This window comes from Lepidochelys olivacea (genome assembly GCF_965140295.1).
Source record: "Lepidochelys olivacea isolate rLepOli2 genome assembly, chromosome: 1".
NCBI classification, from domain to species: Eukaryota; Metazoa; Chordata; order Testudines; family Cheloniidae; genus Lepidochelys; species Lepidochelys olivacea.
Genome location: NC_140411.1, coordinates 9101760 through 9121711, shown reverse-complemented (window position 1 = coordinate 9121711; position 19952 = coordinate 9101760). Strand labels below are relative to the sequence as shown.

At 47.0% G+C, this 19952-nt stretch overlaps 1 protein-coding gene across 1 annotated transcript; it reads left to right on the top strand.

Moving 5' to 3' along the window:
- Nucleotides 1–3248: 3248 nt before the first annotated feature.
- On the top strand, nt 3249–4247 carry LOC311514407 (olfactory receptor 52H1-like; the record flags this gene model as incomplete). Its single annotated transcript, XM_084616966.1, has 1 exon — nt 3249–4247. The coding sequence occupies one exon, from the start codon at nt 3249–3251 to the stop codon at nt 4245–4247; it is 999 nt and encodes a 332-aa protein (XP_084473092.1).
- Nucleotides 4248–19952: the final 15705 nt, after the last annotated feature.

Genomic DNA, 19952 nt, shown 5'->3' with positions numbered 1-19952 from the left:
CTCTCCATTTCATCCCTAGGGTACGCTTCATTTTCTTTCCTTTCCTGCTTCTCGCTTTCCCTCCACTGCTTGCATTCCGTCTTGTCTGCATCAGAGTATTGCTGCACCTCCCGGAACATATCTTCCTTGCTCCATATTTAGTGCTTTCTTATCCGGTGGAGACACTCGGCTGGAGTGGAGGGGGTGCCTCCTTTCAAGAACATATCCGGTGAAGCACACGTAACAATAAACAGAAGCATTATTGTTAACTATATGTACAGCATTGAAATGCTACATTAAAGTACACTGCTGGTAACACACCAGTCTCTTTCCCCATAACTCTTGACAAGCAAACATACCAGTGAACAGTGCAAGCATGGTGAGTGTTCCCATGGGTGGGGGACAGCGGGCGTGGGAGAAAAGCAATGGGCCAATTACAGTGATAAAATCAAGCAGGGTGTCTACACTGGCACTTTGGTGACAAAAAGTTTGAGTAAAAACCTTGCAACTCTCGTCCAGGTGGCTTTATTATGTCACTGAAACTGAGGAGTTCCGTCATGGATAATGTCTTTGAGGTGTTAATACCTCCACTATTTCGTCACCAAACGCTGCCTTTTGGCGAAAAAGCTTGGCAGTGTAGACAAGGCCTCGGGACCAATAAGGGAAAACCAGTATCCACTCGTGCTTCCTGCTGGTGCCTATTAAGGTTTCCCACACCAGGATGTGTAGGAATTATTCACAAAAGGAGCACCATAAAATATGGAATTGGCATTATTAGGGTCAGTTGTTCATAATTAATTTATCTGAATAATGAAAATATCATTTTTCAGTGTGTGTGCAGCGACCAAACTGCTTCATCCATGAGAACACCTCCAGTAGTGCATGAAGTGTCTCATATTAACACTGTCTCTCCATCCAGGTATTTGTCCTGCGACCATCACCCTAGATCCTGGGTACATACAGGAAGTCAGGGGAATGTACGGTACATGCAGGAAACAGCATTCTGCCTCAGTGTTGCACACCTTCTCCCCTAGACCATGTCTGATTCCAATTCAACTGACTTTACAAACCCATCCACCTTCATCCTGCTGGGCATTCCTGGCCTGGAGGCAGCCCATTTCTGAATCTCCATCTCCTTCTGCACCATGTATGCCATAGCCATCTTGGGGAATTTCAGCATCCTGTTCATCGTGAAGAGGGAGCCGAGCCTCCATGGGCCTTTGTACTATTTCCTCTGCATGCTGGTAGTCACCGACCTGGTCCCATCTACGGCCATCCTGCCCAAAATGCTGAGCATCTTCTGGTTCACTTCCAGGGAGATCAATTTCAGCGCCTGCCTCACCCAGATGTACTTCATTCTCAGCTGCTCTGCGATAGAATCTGGGATCTTTGTGGCCATGGCTTTTGATCGCTATGTGGCCATCTGCACCACTCTGACAAATCCTGTGGTGGCCAAAATTGGCCTGGCTGTGGTGGTGCATGGTGTCATGCTCATACTGCCCTATCCCTTCCTCGCAAGTAGGTGGCCATGTTGCAGAGCCAACATCATTCCAAACTCCTACTGTGAGCACTTCGCTGTGGTGAAGCTGGCCTGTGCCGGTATCCGCCTCAGTAGTTACTACAGCCTCTCTGTGGCATTCTTGGCAATCGGTCTGGATGTGCTTTTTATCACCATGTCCTATACCCAGATCCTCAGGGCCATCTTCAGCCTCCCAACAAAGGACGCCCGACTCAAGACTTTTGGGACATGCAGCTCTCACCTTTGTGTCATCTTTGCCTTTTACGTCCCACATCTATTTGCCATCATCACACAACGGTTTGGGCACAATGTGGCCCTGCATTTCCATGTTCTCATGTCCAACGTGTACCTCCTGGTGCCCCCAATGCTAAACCCCATCATCGAAGGGAAAGAAATGAGTGGGCAGAGTTTGGGGAGGACATGGAAAAGAGTTCTGAATATGCTGCAGGGGAAGGTCCCATCTGCTCAGTCTGAAGCATCAGGAGGAACTGCAGCATGTTGGTGTGCCGCTCCAAAACTTTTATCTGCCTCTCCATTGCATCCCTAGTGTATGCCCCTTTTTCTTTTCTTTCATGTTTGTCGCTGTCCCTCCAGTGCCTGCCTTCCATCTTGTCTGCATCAGAGTACTACAGCATCTCCCAGGACGTATTTTCCCTGCTCCATCTTGGGTGCTTTCTTATCTGCTGGAGTCACTTAGGTGGAGTGGAAGGGTGCCTCCTTTCAAGGACATAACTGGTGAAGCACAAGTAACCATAAACAGAAGCATTATTGTGAAGTACACATACAACATTGAAACACTACATTAAAATACAATGCTGGTAACACACCAGTCACTTTCCCGCTGACCCTTGACCCTTGTCAAGTTGCAGTGGGGGAGGTTTAGGTTGGATATTAGGAAAAACTTTTTCACTAGGAGGGTGGTGAAACACTGGAATGCGTTACCTAGGGAGGTGGTAGAATCTCCTTCCTTAGACGTTTTTAAGGTCAGGCTTGACAAAGCTCTGGCTGGGATGATTTAATTGGGGATTGGTCCTTCTTTGAGCAGGGGGTTGGACTAGATGACCTCCTGAGGTCCCTTCCAACCCTGCAATTCTATGGTTCTATGATTCTAAGCACATATGCCAGCAAACACTGCAAGCATGGTGAGTGTTCCCAGGGGTGGGAGACATTGGGCTTGGGAGAAAACCAATGGGGCAATTACAGTGATAAAATCAAGCAGGGTGTTTACACTAGTACTTTGGCAATACAAATTTTGGGTAAAGACCTTGCAACTCTCGTCAAGGCGGCTTTATTATGTCACTGAAACTGAGGAGTTCCGTCGTCAAAAGCGGCTTTGTCGTACTTACACCTCCACTACTTTGTCACCAAATGCTGCCTTTTGTCAAAAAAATTTGGCAGTATAAACAAGGCCGAGGGACCAATGAGGGAAAACCAGTATCCACTCGTGTTTCCTGCTGGTGCCTATTAAGGTTTCCCACACCAGGATGTGTAGGAATTATTGACACAGGGAGCACAATCAAATATGGAATTAGCAGTAGTAGGGTCAGTTGTTCATAATTCATTTATCTGAAAAATGAAAATATCATTTTTCAGTGTGTGAAGAGAGACCAACCTGCTTTATTCATGAGAACAGCCTCCAGTAGTGCATGAAGTGTCTCATATTAACATTGTCTCTAAATCCAGGTATTTGTCTTGCGATCATCACCCTAGATCCTGGGCACATACAGGAAGTCAGGGGAATGTACAGTAGATGAAGGAAACACTGTTCTGCCTCAGTGTTGGACACCTTCATCCCTACACTATGTCAGATTCCAACTCAACCGACTTCACCAACCCCTCCACCTTCATCCTGCTGGGCATTCCTGGCCTGGAGGCAGCCCATGTCTGGATCTCCATCCCCTTCTGCATGATCTATGCCATAGCCATCTTGGGGAACTTCATCATCATGTTCATCGTCAAGATGGAGCCGAGCCTCCATGCACCCATGTACTATTTCCTCTGCATGCTAGCCATCACAGACCTGGTGCTGTCTACATCAGTGCTGCCCAAAATGCTGAGCATCTTCTGGTTCAATTCCAGGGAGATCAATTTCAGTGCATGCCTCACCCAGATGTACTTCCTTCTCAGCTTCTTTATGATAGAGTCTGGGATCCTGGTGGCCATGGCTTTTGATCGCTATGTGGCCATCTGCGATCCCCTGAGACATTCCACCACTCTGACAAACCCTGTGGTGGCCAAAATTTCCCTGGCCATGGTGCTGCGCGGCATCATGCTCATACTGCCCCATCCCTTCCTGGCGAGGAGATGGCCATATTGCAGAACCAACATCATTCCAAACACCTACTGTGAGCACATCGCTGTGGTGAAGCTGGCCTGCACCGACATCAGCGTCAGTAGTTACTACAGCCTCTCTGTGGCATTCTTGGTGATCGGTCTGGATGTGTTTTGTATCGCTGTGTCCTATATCCAGATCCTCAGGGCCATCTTCAGCCTCCCAACAAAGGACGCCCGACTCAAGACTTTTGGGACATGCGGCTCTCACCTCTGTGTCATCTTAGCCTTTTACATCCCACATCTCTTTGCCGCCCTCACGCAACGGTTTGGGCACAATGTGGCCCTGCATTTCCATGTTCTCATGTCCAACATGTACCTCCTGGTGCCCCCCATGCTAAACCCCATCATCTATGGGGCGAAGACTCAGGAGATCCGGGATAGGCTGCTCCAGCTCTTTCTTCAGAAAGGGACCTAAAATTTTCTGCTGGTGCTCTGGTTCTCAGACCGTGCTCCATGCAGAGCTGGCTGGTGACATGGTGCTGGGCCCTCTTCCCTGAATCACTGACTGGCCAGTCAAAGAGACATTAAATCCGTTCCTGACCTTACTGTGCTGTGTCAGCGTGACAAACTGGGGAGTCCATCTATGTGCAACTCATAGGGTTGCCACCTTTCTAATTGCTGGTAACTGGAACACTGAGGCCTCACCCCTATGCCCTGCCTCTTCCCCCAGGTTCCACCCCTGCTCTGCCTCTTCCCTCAAGGCCCTGCCTGCAACTCTCTCCTCTCCTCCCCCTGTCACTCTCTGGATCATCCCTGTGACACTCTGCACTCTAAAGCACCCTATATTTACCATGGTGATGTAATTATGGTGTGTTTTGTACAAAGCATGCCCTGTGAGGTATCATTCTAAAAATCTTAATCTGCAAGTTTGTTTAATTTCCTAAGTAACCTGCTTTGGTCTGTTTGCTATCACTTATAATTATGTAAGATCTACCCTTCTGTAGTTAATAAACCTGATTTATGTTTTATTTGAACCAGTGTGGTTTTGAGTGAAGTGTTTGGGACTCTTAGCTCTGCTAAGAAAGGTTGGTGAATATCTTCCCCCATTCAGGGAAGGGCAGACTAATGAGTTCACACTGTACAGATCTCTGTGTAGTGCAAGATGGTATAATTTTGGGTTTATGGTCCAGTAGGGGTGCAAGGCTGGGGAGCTGGGAAATTCTCTGGTGCCTCCATTATTGGTCCATGAGGGACTTAGGTAAAGCACTCAAGTAACTTAGTTGGATGTGTGGCCACCACCTGCTGTCATTCTGGGTGATAACGGGGCCCAGAGGGGCTGGCTGTGTGTCATCAGAAGAGTAGGGGGAGAGGCCAACCCAGCTGAATGGTTTGGGGGCACAGAGGTTTCAACAGCTTCCAGGCTGTCCCCCAAAACAACAACCTGGCACCCCTATATTCACCACTGTTATATAGTTGCCACAAATATGGCTTTTATGTCATTGCCACAAATCTTGTACAAACCGTGTCATATGAGGTGTCACTGGAAAGACTATGGTTTGCTGAATATGATGATCCTATTTGTATGCACGTCTCATATTAAAAATCTGAACATATGAATATTGATTATGTACCTGTATTTCAAATGTGTTTGCTCCTGTGGTAACTCCCACAAGGTAGTTTACATCCAGTCGAGCCAGCGCTTTGAGAACAATGGGCCATGGGAGAAGCTTCTCCCCACCGGATGGACTTTTCTGTAGATGTTGTAGCCAGAATATGGGTAATGGCCTCTGCTATGACTCACTGAAGCATGCAAGAAAATGTGACCAGCTCATGTGACACCAGACTCCATCTTGTGCCTGTACTTTCCCACTAATTGTGCTGGGGGCTTTGTTTGGGACAATGAAGTTCCCTGCACCTGGCAGAAGCTATAAAAAGGGGAAGTGATATCATCACTTGGCTTTACTCCCCCCCTACCCCCACCCCCGCAAATGCAACATGTCAAAGGATAAGATTTAGAGGGAAAAGATTTTGACTGGGGAGCTGGAAAGGAGAAATCCCGGCCAGTGTATGGAAGACTGATCAACTGTTTGTACAATCAGGATGAGATACTGCTTGATTCAAACCCTGTCTAGTTTAGGGAACTCAGATGGTGATTTTGCTGTATCTCTTAGGTCATCTACTTTGGTCTCTGCACTTTGTTATAATCACTAAAAATCTATCCTTCTGTAGTGAATAAAGCGCTTTTATGTTTTTTTACCTAAAACAGTGTGTTGTTTGAAATGCAAAACGGAAATCTCCTCAAGGAGAGGGGCTGGTGCATTGTCCCCTCCACATTGAGGATGGGGCAGACTTGTTAATAAACCAGGGTTCTGACCAGGGCAAGATGGTACAGCTCTGGGGTTCTAAGCTGGTGAGCTGGGGGGAATTGACTGGAGCCTCGCTATTGTTGGTTCATGAATGGCTGGCGAAAGCATTCATGTAACTCAGCCGGGTGTGTCCCTGCCTGTCAATGTTTGTGTGAATGCAGGACCTGGAGGGGTCTGCAGCTTGTCACATGATCACAGTGTGAGAGGGGACTCAGACTGGTGTGCCAGAGAGCTCAGTGGTACCCCAATTCCAGGTTGCACCCCGGGGAAGTCCTTCACAGTGGCACAGCGAACAGGGTAAAATGCATATCTTGCTCTGAGTGAGATTTGCACTTCATACACTGGTGTAGAAATTTTAAGGAAGACTTTAAGTGTGGCGGCTGGAGATCAGTAAAGAGGTTACCAGTATGTTGTTTTCTGTTTGCTTATTTCAGGAAAGGGAAGTAGGGACAGAAAAGTAACAAGATGAGTGCAAAGAGCTAAACAGTTGTGAAATCGGAGCTATTTAGATTGCAGGCAGTAGAAAAATAAAAAGAGCAGAGGAGAATATTGCAGCTAAAGCTGGCAGAAGCTGCCAGAGATGAGGCTGAACACAGAAGAGCTATGGAACTAAAACAAGAAGAAACTGAGGAGAAAGAGAGAGAGTGCGGAATCACCAGTTGGACTTGCTGGAAAAGCAGAACCAGAACCCTTCTACTCCACTGATTCCCACCTGTCCAAAAATCCTCAAATGGGAACAGCTGCATCCTGCATACAACGAGGCAGGAGATATTGCTGAATACTTCACTTACCTTTGAGAGACTGTGTGTGATTCATAAGGTTCCTGATGACAAGAAGATTCCCACTTTAGTTGCTAATTTAACTGGTAAAGCTGTGGATATATTCAATAAAATGCCATCTGATGATGCTTTAGATTATTGTAAATTCAAAGAAATGGTTTTGAAACCATTTCAGATTACCCCTGGAACGTATAGAGTGACATTTAGGAATCTTAAGTGGGGTGCTGGTACATAACGTGAAATGTTAACAAAATGGAAGATTTGATGGGAAAGTGGGTAAGGGGCCCAGGTGTTACAAACTTTGAAGGAATGTTTGATCTAGTTGGTCAAGAGCACGTCTTAAAAACATGTAAAGATGATGTGAAACAGTGTCTATAGGACAAAAAGTTGAAAACAGATGGAGGGTTTACACTTAGTGGGAAGTATGGTCCCATTTTACCCCTTTCTTCTAATCCCCAATCCTAATCTCCTGTAAAAACAGAAGAGTCTAGAATTATCATTGTAATTCCACTGATCACCTAAAAAGTAAATGCTCTGTGCTCAGAGGAAGCAGGCAGCAGGTAGCTCATGCAAATGCTGCAATTATGAGCACAGAAGCCCCTCAGGCACCTGTCACTTATCCTACTAGGTTTGTAAAATTAGCCTCTGCACAACTAGGCATGAAGCATGCAGTTAGGATGAGTATACTGCAACAAGGTGAGAAAATCCTTGTGCCTTTGGCTAAAGTGCACATAGAAACCCAAGGTTTGGAAGCTGTATTATCAGTGAGGGTGGTAGACGATACCCCTGTTGATATGCTAATTGGCAATGATTTCTTCCATGTAGCTCAGGCTGTTAAATTGTCTGCCTGCAGCAAGAAGGAGCATTCTGCTGGGACCTCAGAGGGAAAGGGGAAAGTCTCAGGAACTGGTGAAGGGAAGAGAGAGAGTCTCCTTGATTCCTCTACAGCGGTGGGAAACTGCATGCTTCCGGGGTAGGGGTGGTTCAGACCAGCTCTTGCCCTTCAGCTGAAGGCAGCTCTGACTCAGGGAGAAAAATGTCTGTGTTGCAGCTAAACAAGGGACAAGTCCAGTGCTAGGCAGCATAGGGAGATGTGTTCCAGAGGGGAGCCTAGAGAAGGGTGATAGAATCACAGAAATCACTGAGGAGGTGCGTGTGAGTTCCTTTAACACTGCAGCAGGAGGCAACACCACCCCAGGAAGGGAGGGGCGTGTAGAGCCTGCCACAGAGACAACTGTCCAGGCTGTTAGCTGTGACTCCTTCATGGCTGACTGGGGGATAGATTCCACTCTAGAGAGCATAGGAGTAGGTGTCCTAGGTGAGGCCCAGAGGAGGAAACTGGGGGACGAATAGTGGGAGTACAGGAATGTCTCCTAACTGATTACATGGGGGAGGATGCCCAGGACAGAATGGACGATTCAGCATTTGTGCTCGCAGGCACCCAACCTGTGGCTCAGCCTTTGAGAAAGAACTGACCTCCGGAAGAGGAGCCATCACACAAGTTGGGCCATTTCCTGCACAAATCCAGGTTTTCTCAATCTCCGCCCCCCCCCCCCCCCAAACTCACTCTCCTGCTGGTAATAACCCATCCAAAGTGACCACTCTCTTTACAATGTGTATGATAATCAAGGTGGGCCATTTCCAGCACAAATCCAGGTTTTCTCAGCCCAGCAGAAGAAGCTGTCCTATCTCGGGGCCTCTCCTTCTGCCCCTCCACCCCCACGAACATGATACAGTTCTGAGGTGACCTAGAATCCTATTTTCGACGTCTCCGACTCAAGGAATATTTCCAAAATACCTCTGAACAACATACTAATCCAAAGAGGCCTCCCTACCAACACTACAAAAAGAAGGATTCTAGGTGGACTCCTCCTGAAGGTCTAAACAGCAGACTGGACTTCTACATAGAGTGCTTCCGCCGACGTGCACGGGCTGAAATTGTGGAAAAGCAGCATCACTTGCCCCATAACCTCAGCTGTGCAGAACACAATGCCATCCACAGCCTCAGAAACAACTCTGACATCATAATCAAAAAGGCTGACAAAGGAGGTGCTGTTGTCATCATGAATAGGTCGGAATATGAACAAGCGGCTGCTCGGCAGCTCTCCAACACCACTTTCTACAAGCCATTATCCTATGATCCCACTGAGAGTTACCAAAAGCAACTACAGCATTTGCTCAAGAAACTTCCTGAAAAAGCACCAGATCAAATCCGCACAGACACACCCCTGGAACCCCGACCTGGGATATTCTATCTACTACTAAGATCCATAATCCTGGAAATCCTGGGCGCCCCATCGTCTCAGGCATTGGCACCCTGACAGCAGGATTGTCTGGCTATGTAGACTCCCTCCTCAGGCCCTACGCTACCAGCACTCCCAGCTACCTTCGAGACACCACTGACTTCCTGAAGAAACTACAGTCCATCGGTGATCTTCCTGATAACACCATCCTGGCCACTATGGATGTAGAAGCCCTCTACACCAACATTCCACACAAAGATGGACTACAAGCCGTCAAGAACACTATCCCCGATAATGTCATGGCTAACCTGGTGGCTGAACTTTGTGACTTTGTCCCTACCCGTAACTATTTTACATTTGGGGACAATGTATACCTTCAGATCAATGGCACTGCTATGGGTACCCGCATGGCCCCACAGTATGCCAACATTTTTATGGCTGATTTAGAACAACGCTTCCTCAGCTCTCGTCCCCTAACGCCCCTACTCTACTTGCGCTATATTGATGACATCTTCATCATCTGGACCCATGGAAAAACAGCCGTTGAGGAATTCCACCATGATTTCAACAATTTCCATCCCACCATCAACCTCAGCCTGGTCCAGTCCACACAAGAGATCCACTTCCTGGACACTACAGTGCTAATAAACAATGGTCACATAAACACCACCCTATACCGGAAACTTACTGACCGCTATTCCTACCTACATGCCTCCAGCTTTCACCCTGACCACACCACACAATCCATTGTCTACAGCCAAGCTCTATGATACAACCACATTTGCTCCTCAGACAGAGGCAAACACCTATAAGATCTCTATCAAGCATTCTTACAACTACAATACCCACCTGCGGAAGTGAAGAAACAGATTGATAGAGCCAGAAGAGTTCCCAGAAGTCACCTACTAGAGAACAGGCCTAACAAAGAAAATAACAGAATGCCACTAGCCGTCACCTTCAGCCCCCAACTAAAACCCCTCCAATGCATTATTAAGGATCTACAGCCTATCCTGAAGGATGACCCAACACTCTCACAAATCTTGGGAGATAGGCCAGTCCTTGCCTACAGACAGCCCCGCAACCTGAAGCAAATACTCACCAACAACCACATACCACACAACAGAACCACTAACCCAGGAATCTATCCTTGCAATAAAGCCCATTGCCAACTGTGCCCACATATCTATTCAGGGGACACCATCACAGGGCCTAATAACATCAGCCACACTATCAGAGGCTCGTTCACCTGCACATCCACCAATGTGATATAAGCCATCATGTGCCAGCAATGCCCCTCTGCCATGTACATTGGTCAAACTGGACAGTCTCTACGTAAAAGAATAAATGGACACAAATTAGATGTCAAGAATTATAACATTCATAAACCAGTCGGAGAACACTTCAATCTCTCTGGTCACGCAATTACAGACATGAAGGTCGCTATCTTAAAACAAAAAAACTTCAAATCCAGACTCCAGCGAGAAACTGCTGAATTGGAATTCATTTGCAAATTGGATACTATTAATTTAGGCTTAAATAGAGACTGGGAGTGGCTAAGTCATTATGCAAGGTAGCCTATTTCCCCTTGTTTTTTCCTACCCCCCCCCAAGACGTTCTGGTTAAACTTGGATTTATGCTGGAAATGGCCCACCCTTGATTATCATACACATTGTAAGGAGAGTGGTCAGTTTGGATGAGCTATTGCCAGCAGGAGAGTGAGTTTCTGTGTGTTTGTGGGGGGGTGAGAAAATCTGGATTTGTGCTGGAAATGGCCCACCTTGTTTTTCATACACATTGTAAGGAGAGTGCTCACTTTGGATAAGCTATTACCAGCAGGAGAGTGAGTTTGTGTGTGTGGTTTTTGGAAAAAAAAGTGGGGGGGGGGTGAAAAAACCTGGATTTGTGCTGGAAATGGCCCAACTTGATTATCATACACATTGTAAGGAGAGTGATCACTTTAGATAAGCTATTACCAGCAGGAGAGTGGGGTGGAAGGAGGTATTGTTTCATGGTCTCTGTGTATATAATGTCTTCTGCAGTTTCCACAGTATGCATCCGATGAAGTGAGCTGTAGCTCACTGAAGCTTATGCTCAAATAAATTGGTTAGTCTCTAAGGTGCCGCAAGTACTCCTTTTCTTTTTGCGAATACAGACTAACACGGCTGTTACTCTAAAACCTATCTCCCCTCAGTCACCTTTCTCCAGATCTCATTGGCGACAGTGTCTCCAGTCTCCAGCCTGTTTCTGTTCACCTGCTGCTTCTCCCCTAGAGGCTGAGTGAACCCCCCTGGGATTGCGCACAGCTAGATCATAAATGGTGCAGACTCCTGTGTTGCTGCTGCAGATGCCGGGGTGAGCGAGGTGTGGGAAACAGCTGCCTGCAGGGGATTCCCAGGGAAGACGCGCCTGGCTCGGAATGCACAGGTACCCATCTCTTGCTGAGGAGCTCACCTGCTCGACACACCCACTGCAATGTGGGCGAGATGGGCTAGAGAATAGGTCTGTGGTCCTTTCCACTCTGCGCAGCCATTAAACATTCTGGGGCCCTTGCCACAGGGGATGTGTTTGCGCTAATTTCACTGGCCAAAATGTCCCTCTTTCCTCTACCCCTGGCTGATGGCCTCCAGCAAGTGAGAAGGGACCTGCAAGGGTCAGCTAGTCTAACCCAATACAAAAATGTAGGATTTGTTGTGTTTAAACCATCCAGGACACATGCTATCCAGCCTCCTTTGGAAAACCTCCAGTGAAGGAGCTTCCACAACCTGCCTAGGCGACTGTTCCAATGTCCTGCTGTTCTTACAGTGAGGGAGTTTTTCCTGAGATTTAATCTCAATCTGCTCTGCTGTACTTTAAACCCATTGCCTTTTGTCCTGCCCTCTGTCTCAAGAGAGAAACAAATTTTCCTCATCTTTTTATGGCAGCCTTTCAAATATTTGAAGATTGCTATCATGTCCATCCTTAATCTCCTTTTTTCCAAACTAAACATACCCAGTTCATTCAGCCTTTGCTTGCACAGTTTGCATTCCATCCCTTGGATCATCTTTCTCGCTCACCTCTGGATCCTTTCCAGTTTCTTTACATCCTTTCTAGACTGGACCAAAATTGCACACAGCACTCCAACTGAGACCTAACCAGTGCTGAGTAGGGTGGTACTATCACCTACCATAACTTGCATGCTATGCCTCTGTTAATGCAACCCAAAATTGCATTTTACAGCAAAAGAACCCCCACCCCTGAGAGCTATTGCTATATCAACCTAACCCCGATGTAGAGAGAATGAGGTCGAGAGAATTCTTCCATCGACTTAGCTACCATCTCTCGGGGATGTGAATTACCTACCCTGATGGAAGAACCCCTGTCATCCATGTAAGTAGTGTCTACACTTCGGTGCTTTGCAGTGTTGCTGTAGTGTTTTAAGTGTAGACAAACCCTCACGCAGAGTTTCCAGAAAAGCATCCAGTCTGGATCTGCAGACATGGGGCGTTGGAGAATCCACCACTTACTTCCCTTTGCAGTGCAAATCATTTGGCCCATATTTCCGATTGGAATTTATCTGGTTTCAGCTTCCAGCCATTGGGTCTTTCTCTGCCTTTCTAAACTAGATTACAGAGCCCATTAGCACCCACTGTTTTCTCCCCAGGGAAGTCTCTGCTTGATTGTCTTTTTGATGAGATAAATAGATGAAGCTCTTTCAACCTTTCTCTGTCAGACATCTTCTCCAGTCTCCAATCATTAATATATTTTCTTTCTGCACCCTCTCCAATTTTACAACATCCTTTTTGAAATGGGGACCCCAGAACTTGATGCAGTGAGTTGGTTGTCTACAATCAACCCTAAATCCTTTTCAGGATCCCTGCGTTCCATAATACAGTGCCCTAGTCTGGGGGTCGGGCTGGTATTCCCTGTTTCGAGAGGATCACTTTGCATTTCACTGTATTAAAACATTTTATTTACATGGGTCCAGCTCAACAAATGCTCCAGATCAATCGGTATGCCTGCCCTCATTGTAACCACTCTGCCAATCTTTGGGTAGTCCGCAAATTTTACTTGCAACAATAATCTATTTGCTTCCAGATCATTGATGAAAATATTGAATAGCATCTAGCCTGGAACTGATCCCTGCAGAACCCCACTACAAACCCCCCCATTTGCGGACAATGGCCCATTGACAACTGCTTTCTCAGATCTCTCAGATAGCCAGCTTTTAGTCCATTTAACATTTCACAAAATCTACTGGTATTGTACAGTGTTCATTTTTTAAACTGAATGTTTTCCCCTACTAAATCCAATGCCTCAGAGAAGTCGAAGTCTGTTGCATCTCTTGGTTCCCTTGATCAACCAAACGTGTTCTTTCACGAAAGGATGAAATTGGATTTATTTGACAAGACCTGTTTCCATAAACCATGTTGTTGACTGGAATTAATTAGACGCCTAGACTTTTTTTTAAACTTATCCCATATCAGCTTTTCCATTGTTTCCTGACTGCCTACTTCTGGTTCCGATTGAGATGTGTGGTTGATCGGTCAGTTTATAACTCTGGTGTTTCTATCTCTGAGGTTCTACTGTAGATGCTGTTTAACATCCTCTTTGACTGCTAATGGACTGGAAAGTGTTTCATCACCGTGTGTGATCTGAGTACCTGATACTGCTCCTTTCCAAACGCAGAACAAAAACATTTCTTGAACACATCTCCCTTTTCTCCAACATTAACAAGTTTCCTTTCTCCCTCACGGAATTGGCCTTTACCTTCTCTAGGATTTCTTTTGTTCTTAACAACCTGCTTTTTGTTATCCTTAGCCCTGCAAAGCATGGATTTCCCCCTGATCTCTGTAATGTCCCGTATCAATTTTCATAACTTCCAATTTGTATTGCTTGCTATCTATTTTCCCTTTTTACCATTAGTTATATATTGCTTCCCGCCCCGCCCCCGCCCCCGTTGCTGCCTTCACTTTGCTACTGAACTGGGTTTTTAACCAAAGTTCTCCACTTTCTTGACTGTGGAATCAACCCTTTTTAGCTCTCTCATAAATTCTTGTTAAAGAACTTCCATTTTTCATTCCCATTTTTCTGTCTAAATTTTTCCTCCCACTCAGTTTTGCTGATCATTTGTCTCCTCTTTGGGGAATTGGCCCTTTTGAAGGGTATCTGTAGATAGCTATTACTGGCTGGGAGCTGTTCTCTGTTTGTCCATTCAATGTAATCAGTTCCATTCTTTTATTTTATTCTCCTCTATTCTATGCCTCATTATTTGTCTCTTCTTTAAACTAACCAGTCCTAGACTTTTCAGTCTCTCCACATATGGCAGCCTCCCCCTTTCTCACAGCCTGCCTGGGAAATCCCCTTTCTATCTGCTACATCCTTTATAGAGACTGGGTGACCAAAACTGAGTGCATCTCCAGAGCAGGATATTCTCCCTCCCAATCCTTCGGCATCTGAACATTGTCTTTGTTGTGGTCACTGCCGCAAATGAGCAGGTGTTTCCGTGGAGCTGCTATCAATGACGCCCCAGTCTTTTCCCTGAGGTGGGTTCTAGTTGGGATGTTTCCCCCGGCGCATGTCTTGGCAAAGGTGTTTTTTTTCCCCACTTTCAGATTTTCAGTAACTAGGTGAATGAGAAGCTTCCTACAGCTTGGCTCTGTAGCCTGGGTTTCATTGCATTAAGGCTATGTGAAAATTGGCAGACTTTTTTCACTGGAAGTTTGGTCAATGACGAAAAAGCCATTAAAGAAAATCGTTGTTGCATGTTCACACTGCCTCTCTCTTTCGGCATAGCACGTCCACACATGGGGCGGTTGCAATGACAGTGAGAGCAATGCACTGTGGGTAGCTATCCCACAGTTCAGCTCTCCATCTTGTGCACATAGGTGTTGTGGGAAGGCAGAGCAGATCACAGCATATCATGGCTCCAGGCTCAATGTCCCATGATGCATTTATTTCCGTCCCAGCATTTTCCAACGTCCTGTGTGTCATTTTCCAATGTCCAGTGTTTTCTGCTCAGTCTGCCCCCTCTGTCTGCGGGAATGGATCCCACACAGCTCTCCTAGCTGTCAGTAGCACATCGCGAATGGCAGTGGAGTCAATCTCGAAGCTGCGAAAGGAACAGGAGTCACAGTTGCCTGACACAATGTCTGACACGGATAAGAGCAGCATTAGATTGCTTTTGGCATTCACAGAACAGCTGAGCATGGTGGAACGACATGTTTGGGCTCGGGAAACTAGCAGTGAGTGGTGGAATCGCATCGTTCTGCAGGTCTGGTATGACGCGCAGTGGCTGCAGAACTTCTGGATGTGGAAAGCCACCTTCCTGGAATTGTGTACTGAACTCACCCTAGCCCTCCCGCGCAAGGACACCCAAATGAGAGCTGTGCTCTCGGTGGGAAAGCGCATGGCGATTGCATTGTGGAAGCTGGCAACTCCAGGCTGCTACTGATCGGTCTCAAAATGGTTTGGAGTTGGGAAGTCGACCGTTGGGGCTGCGTTAACGCAAGTGTGCAGGGCCATTAAGCACATCCTGCTGCATAAGACCGTAACTCTTGTGGACGTGCGTGACATCCCCTTCCTGCTTCTCCACGTGGGCACCAATGATACTGCCAAGAATGACCTTGAGCAGATCACTGCGGACTATGTGGCTCTGGGAAGAAGGATAAAGGAGTTGGAGGCGCAAGTGGTGTTCTCGTCCATCCTCCCCGTGGAAGGAAAAGGCCTAGGTAGGGAGCGTCGAATCGTGGAAGTCAACGAATGGCTATGCAGGTGGTGTCGGAGAGAAGGCTTTGGTTTCTTTGACCATGGGATGGTGTTCCATGAAGGAGGAGTGCTGGGCAGAGACGGGCTCCATCTTACGAAGAGAGGGAAGAGCATCTTTGCCAGCAGGCTGGCTAACCTAGTGAGGAGGGCTTTAAACTAGGTTCACCGGGGGAAGGAGACCAAAGCCCTGAGGTAAGTGGGAAAGCGGGATACCGGGAGGAAGCACAGGCAGGAATGTCTGTGAGGCGAGGGCTCCTGCCTCATACTGGGAATGAGGGGCGATCAACAGGTTTTCTCAAGTGCTTATATACAAATGCACAAAGCCTTGGAAACAAGCAGGGAGAACTGGAGGTCCTGGTGATGTCAAGGAACTATGACGTGATCGGAATAACAGAGACTTGGTGGGATAACTCACAGGACTGGAGTACTGTCATGGATGGTTATAAACTGTTCAGGAAGGACAGGCAGGGCAGAAAAGGTGGGGGAGTAGCACTGTATGTAAGGGAGCAGTATGACTGCTCAGAGCTCCGGTACGAAACTGCAGAAAAACCTGAGTGTCTCTGGATTAAGTTTAGAAGTGTGTGCAACAAGAGTGATGTAGTTGTGGGAGTCTGCTATAGACCACCGGACCAGGAGGATGAGGTAGATGAGGCTTTCTTCTGGCAGCTCACGGAAGCTACTAGATCGCATGCCCTGATTCTCATGGGTGATTTTAATTTTCCTTATATCTGCTGGGAGAGCAATACAGCGGTGCATAGACAATCCAGGAAGTTTTTGGAAAGCGTAGGGGACAATTTCCTGGCACAAGTGCTAGAGGAGCCAACTAGGGGGGGCGCTTTTCTTGACCTGCTGCTCACAAACCGGGTAGAATTAGTGGGGGAAGCAAAAGTGGATGGGAATCTGGGAGGCAGTGACCATGAGTTGGTTGAGTTCAGGATCCTGACGCAGGGAAGAAAGGTAAGCAGCAGGATACGGGCCCTGGACTTCAGGAAAGCAGACTTCGACTCCCTCAGGGAACGGATGGCCAGGATCCCCTGGGGGACTAACTTAAAGGGGAAAGGAGTCCAGGAGAGCTGGCTGTATTTCAAGGAATCCCTGTTGAGGTTACAGGGACAAACCATCCCAATGAGTCGAAAGAATAGTAAATATGGCAGGCGACCAGCTTGGCTTAATGGTGAAATCCTAGCGGATCTTAAACATAAAAAAGAAGCTTACAAGAAGTGGAAGGTTGGACATATGACCAGGGAAGAGTATAAAAATATTGCTCGGGCATGTAGGAATGATATCAGGAGGGCCAAATCGCACCTGGAGCTGCAGCTAGCCAGAGATGTCAAGAGTAACAAGAAGGGTTTCTTCAGGTATGTTGGCAACAAGAAGAAAGCCAAGGAATGTGTGGGCCCCTTACTGAATGAGGGAGGCAACCTAGTGACAGAGGATGTGGAAAAAGCTAATGTACTCAATGCTTTTTTTGCCTCTGTCTTCACTAACAAGGTCAGCTCCCAGACTGCTGCGCTGGGCATCACAAAATGGGGAAGAGATGGCCAGCCCTCTGTGGAGATAGAGGTGGTTAGGGACTATTTAGAAAAGCTGGACGTGCACAAGTCCATGGGGCCGGACGAGTTGCATCCGAGAGTGCTGAAGGAATTGGCGGCTGTGATTGCAGAGCCATTGGCCATTATCTTTGAAAACTTGTGGCGAACCGGGGAAGTCCCGGATGACTGGAAAAAGGCTAATGTAGTGCCAATCTTTAAAAAAGGGAAGAAGGAGGATCCTGGGAACTACAGGCCAGTCAGCCTCACCTCAGTCCCTGGAAAAATCCTGGAGCAGGTCCTCAAAGAATCAATCCTGAAGCACTTGCATGAGAGGAAAGTGACCAGGAACAGCCAGCATGGATTCACCAAGGGAAGGTCATGCCTGACTAATCTAATCGCCTTTTATGATGAGATTACTGGTTCTGTGGATGAAGGGAAAGCAGTGGATGTATTGTTTCTAGACTTTAGCAAAGCTTTTGACACGGTCTCCCACAGTATTCTTGTCAGCAAGTTAAGGAAGTATGGGCTGGATGAATGCACTATAAGGTGGGTAGAAAGCTGGCTAGATTGTCGGGCTCAACGGGTAGTGATCAATGGCTCCATGTCTAGTTGGCAGCCGGTATCAAGTGGAGTGCCCCAAGGGTCGGTCCTGGGGCCGGTTTTGTTCAATATCTTCATAAATGATCTGGAGGATGGTGTGGATTGCACTCTCAGCAAATTTGCGGATGATACTAAACTGGGAGGAGTGGTAGATACGCTGGACGGGAGGGATAGGATACAGAAGGACCTAGACAAATTGGAGGATTGGGCCAAAAGAAATCTGATGAGGTTCAATAAGGATAAGTGCAGGATCCTGCACTTAGGACGGAAGAACCCAATGCACAGCTACAAACTAGGGACCGAATGGCTAGGCAGCAGTTCTGCGGAAAAGGACCTAGGGGTGACAGTGGACGAGAAGCTGGATATGAGTCAGCAGTGTGCCTTTGTTGCTAAGAAGGCCAATGGCATTTTGGGATGTATAAGTAGGGGCATAGCGAGCAGATCGAGGGACGTGATCGTTCCCCTCTATTCGACATAGGTGAGGCCTCATCTGGAGTACTGTGTCCAGTTTTGGGCCCCACACTTCAAGAAGGATGTGGATAAATTGGAGAGAGTCCAGCGAAGGGCAACAAAAATGATTAGGGGACTGGAACACATGAGTTATGAGGAGAGGCTGAGGGAGCTGGGATTGTTTAGCCTGCAGAAGAGAAGAATGAGGGGGGATTTGAAAGCTGCTTTCAACTGCCTGAAAGGGGGTTCCAAAGAGGATGGCTCTAGACTGTTCTCAATGGTAGCAGATGACAGAACGAGGAGTAATGGTCTCAAGTTGCAGTGGGGGAGGTTTAGCTTGGATATTAGGAAAAACTTTTTCACTAAGAGGGTGGTGAAACACTGGAATGCGTTACCTAGGGAGGTGGTAGAATCTCCTTCCTTAGAGGTTTTTAAGGTCAGGCTTGACAAAGCCCTGGCTGGGATGATTTAACTGGTAATTGGTCCTGCTTCGAGCAGGGGGTTGGACTAGATGACCTTCTGGGGTCCCTTCCAACCCTGATATTCTATGATTCTATGATATTGCGGATGGCTTTGCAGAAATGCATTTCCCCAACTGCAGAGGGGCGATAGATAGCACACATATTCCAATTTTGGCACTGGATGCCTTGTGATAGAATATATTAATTGGAAGGGGTACTTCTCCATGGTGTTATGGGTACTCGAGGATCACTGTGGGCATTTCATTGACATCAATGCAGGGTGGTCCTGAAAAGTGCATGACGCATGAATCTTTAGGAACACCGGCCTTTACAGAAAGCTGAAAGTGGAGACTTTCTTTCCAGACCAGAAGATCCCCACAGGGGATGTTGAAATGCCCATAGTGCTCCCAGGAGACCTGACATACCCTTCAACACCAGGGCTCATGAAGCCGTACCTGGGAAACCTGGAATCCTAGGTCAGGGCATAAAGTTTTCTCAGGGATCCACTGCTGAAACAGAACACATGGCTGCTGATTTTAAGCAGTCCGATATCAAGGCTAGCAGATAGCACAATGGGGGGCAATTCAAATCAGGGAGGCTTTACGGCAACACTTTGAAAATGAGAACAAGTAATGTTTATTGCTATGCATGGGATTGTAATGCATAATGAAGTCCAGTTTTGGTAGGGTAGGAAGCAGTTGTGATTGTTCTGGTCCAGGTTTCAATATAAGGAAATGATGAAACTGCTTGCTAGTTTGCTGCTGCCATCTGTTATCATAACTTCAACAGAAACAAATAAAGAGGGCTTATTATTCAAATAACTTTGCTTTTGTTGCCAAAAAACCCACAACACCATACGCACACATACAAAGCTGAGTAAGTCCAGCTTTCATTTGAAAAGGTGTCTGCGGAGGTGGAATGAACAGTAAAGTGAGACGTCTCAGAAATCGGAAAGGAATGAGTGGGCAGAGTTTGGGGAAGACATGGGAAAGAGTTCTGAATGTG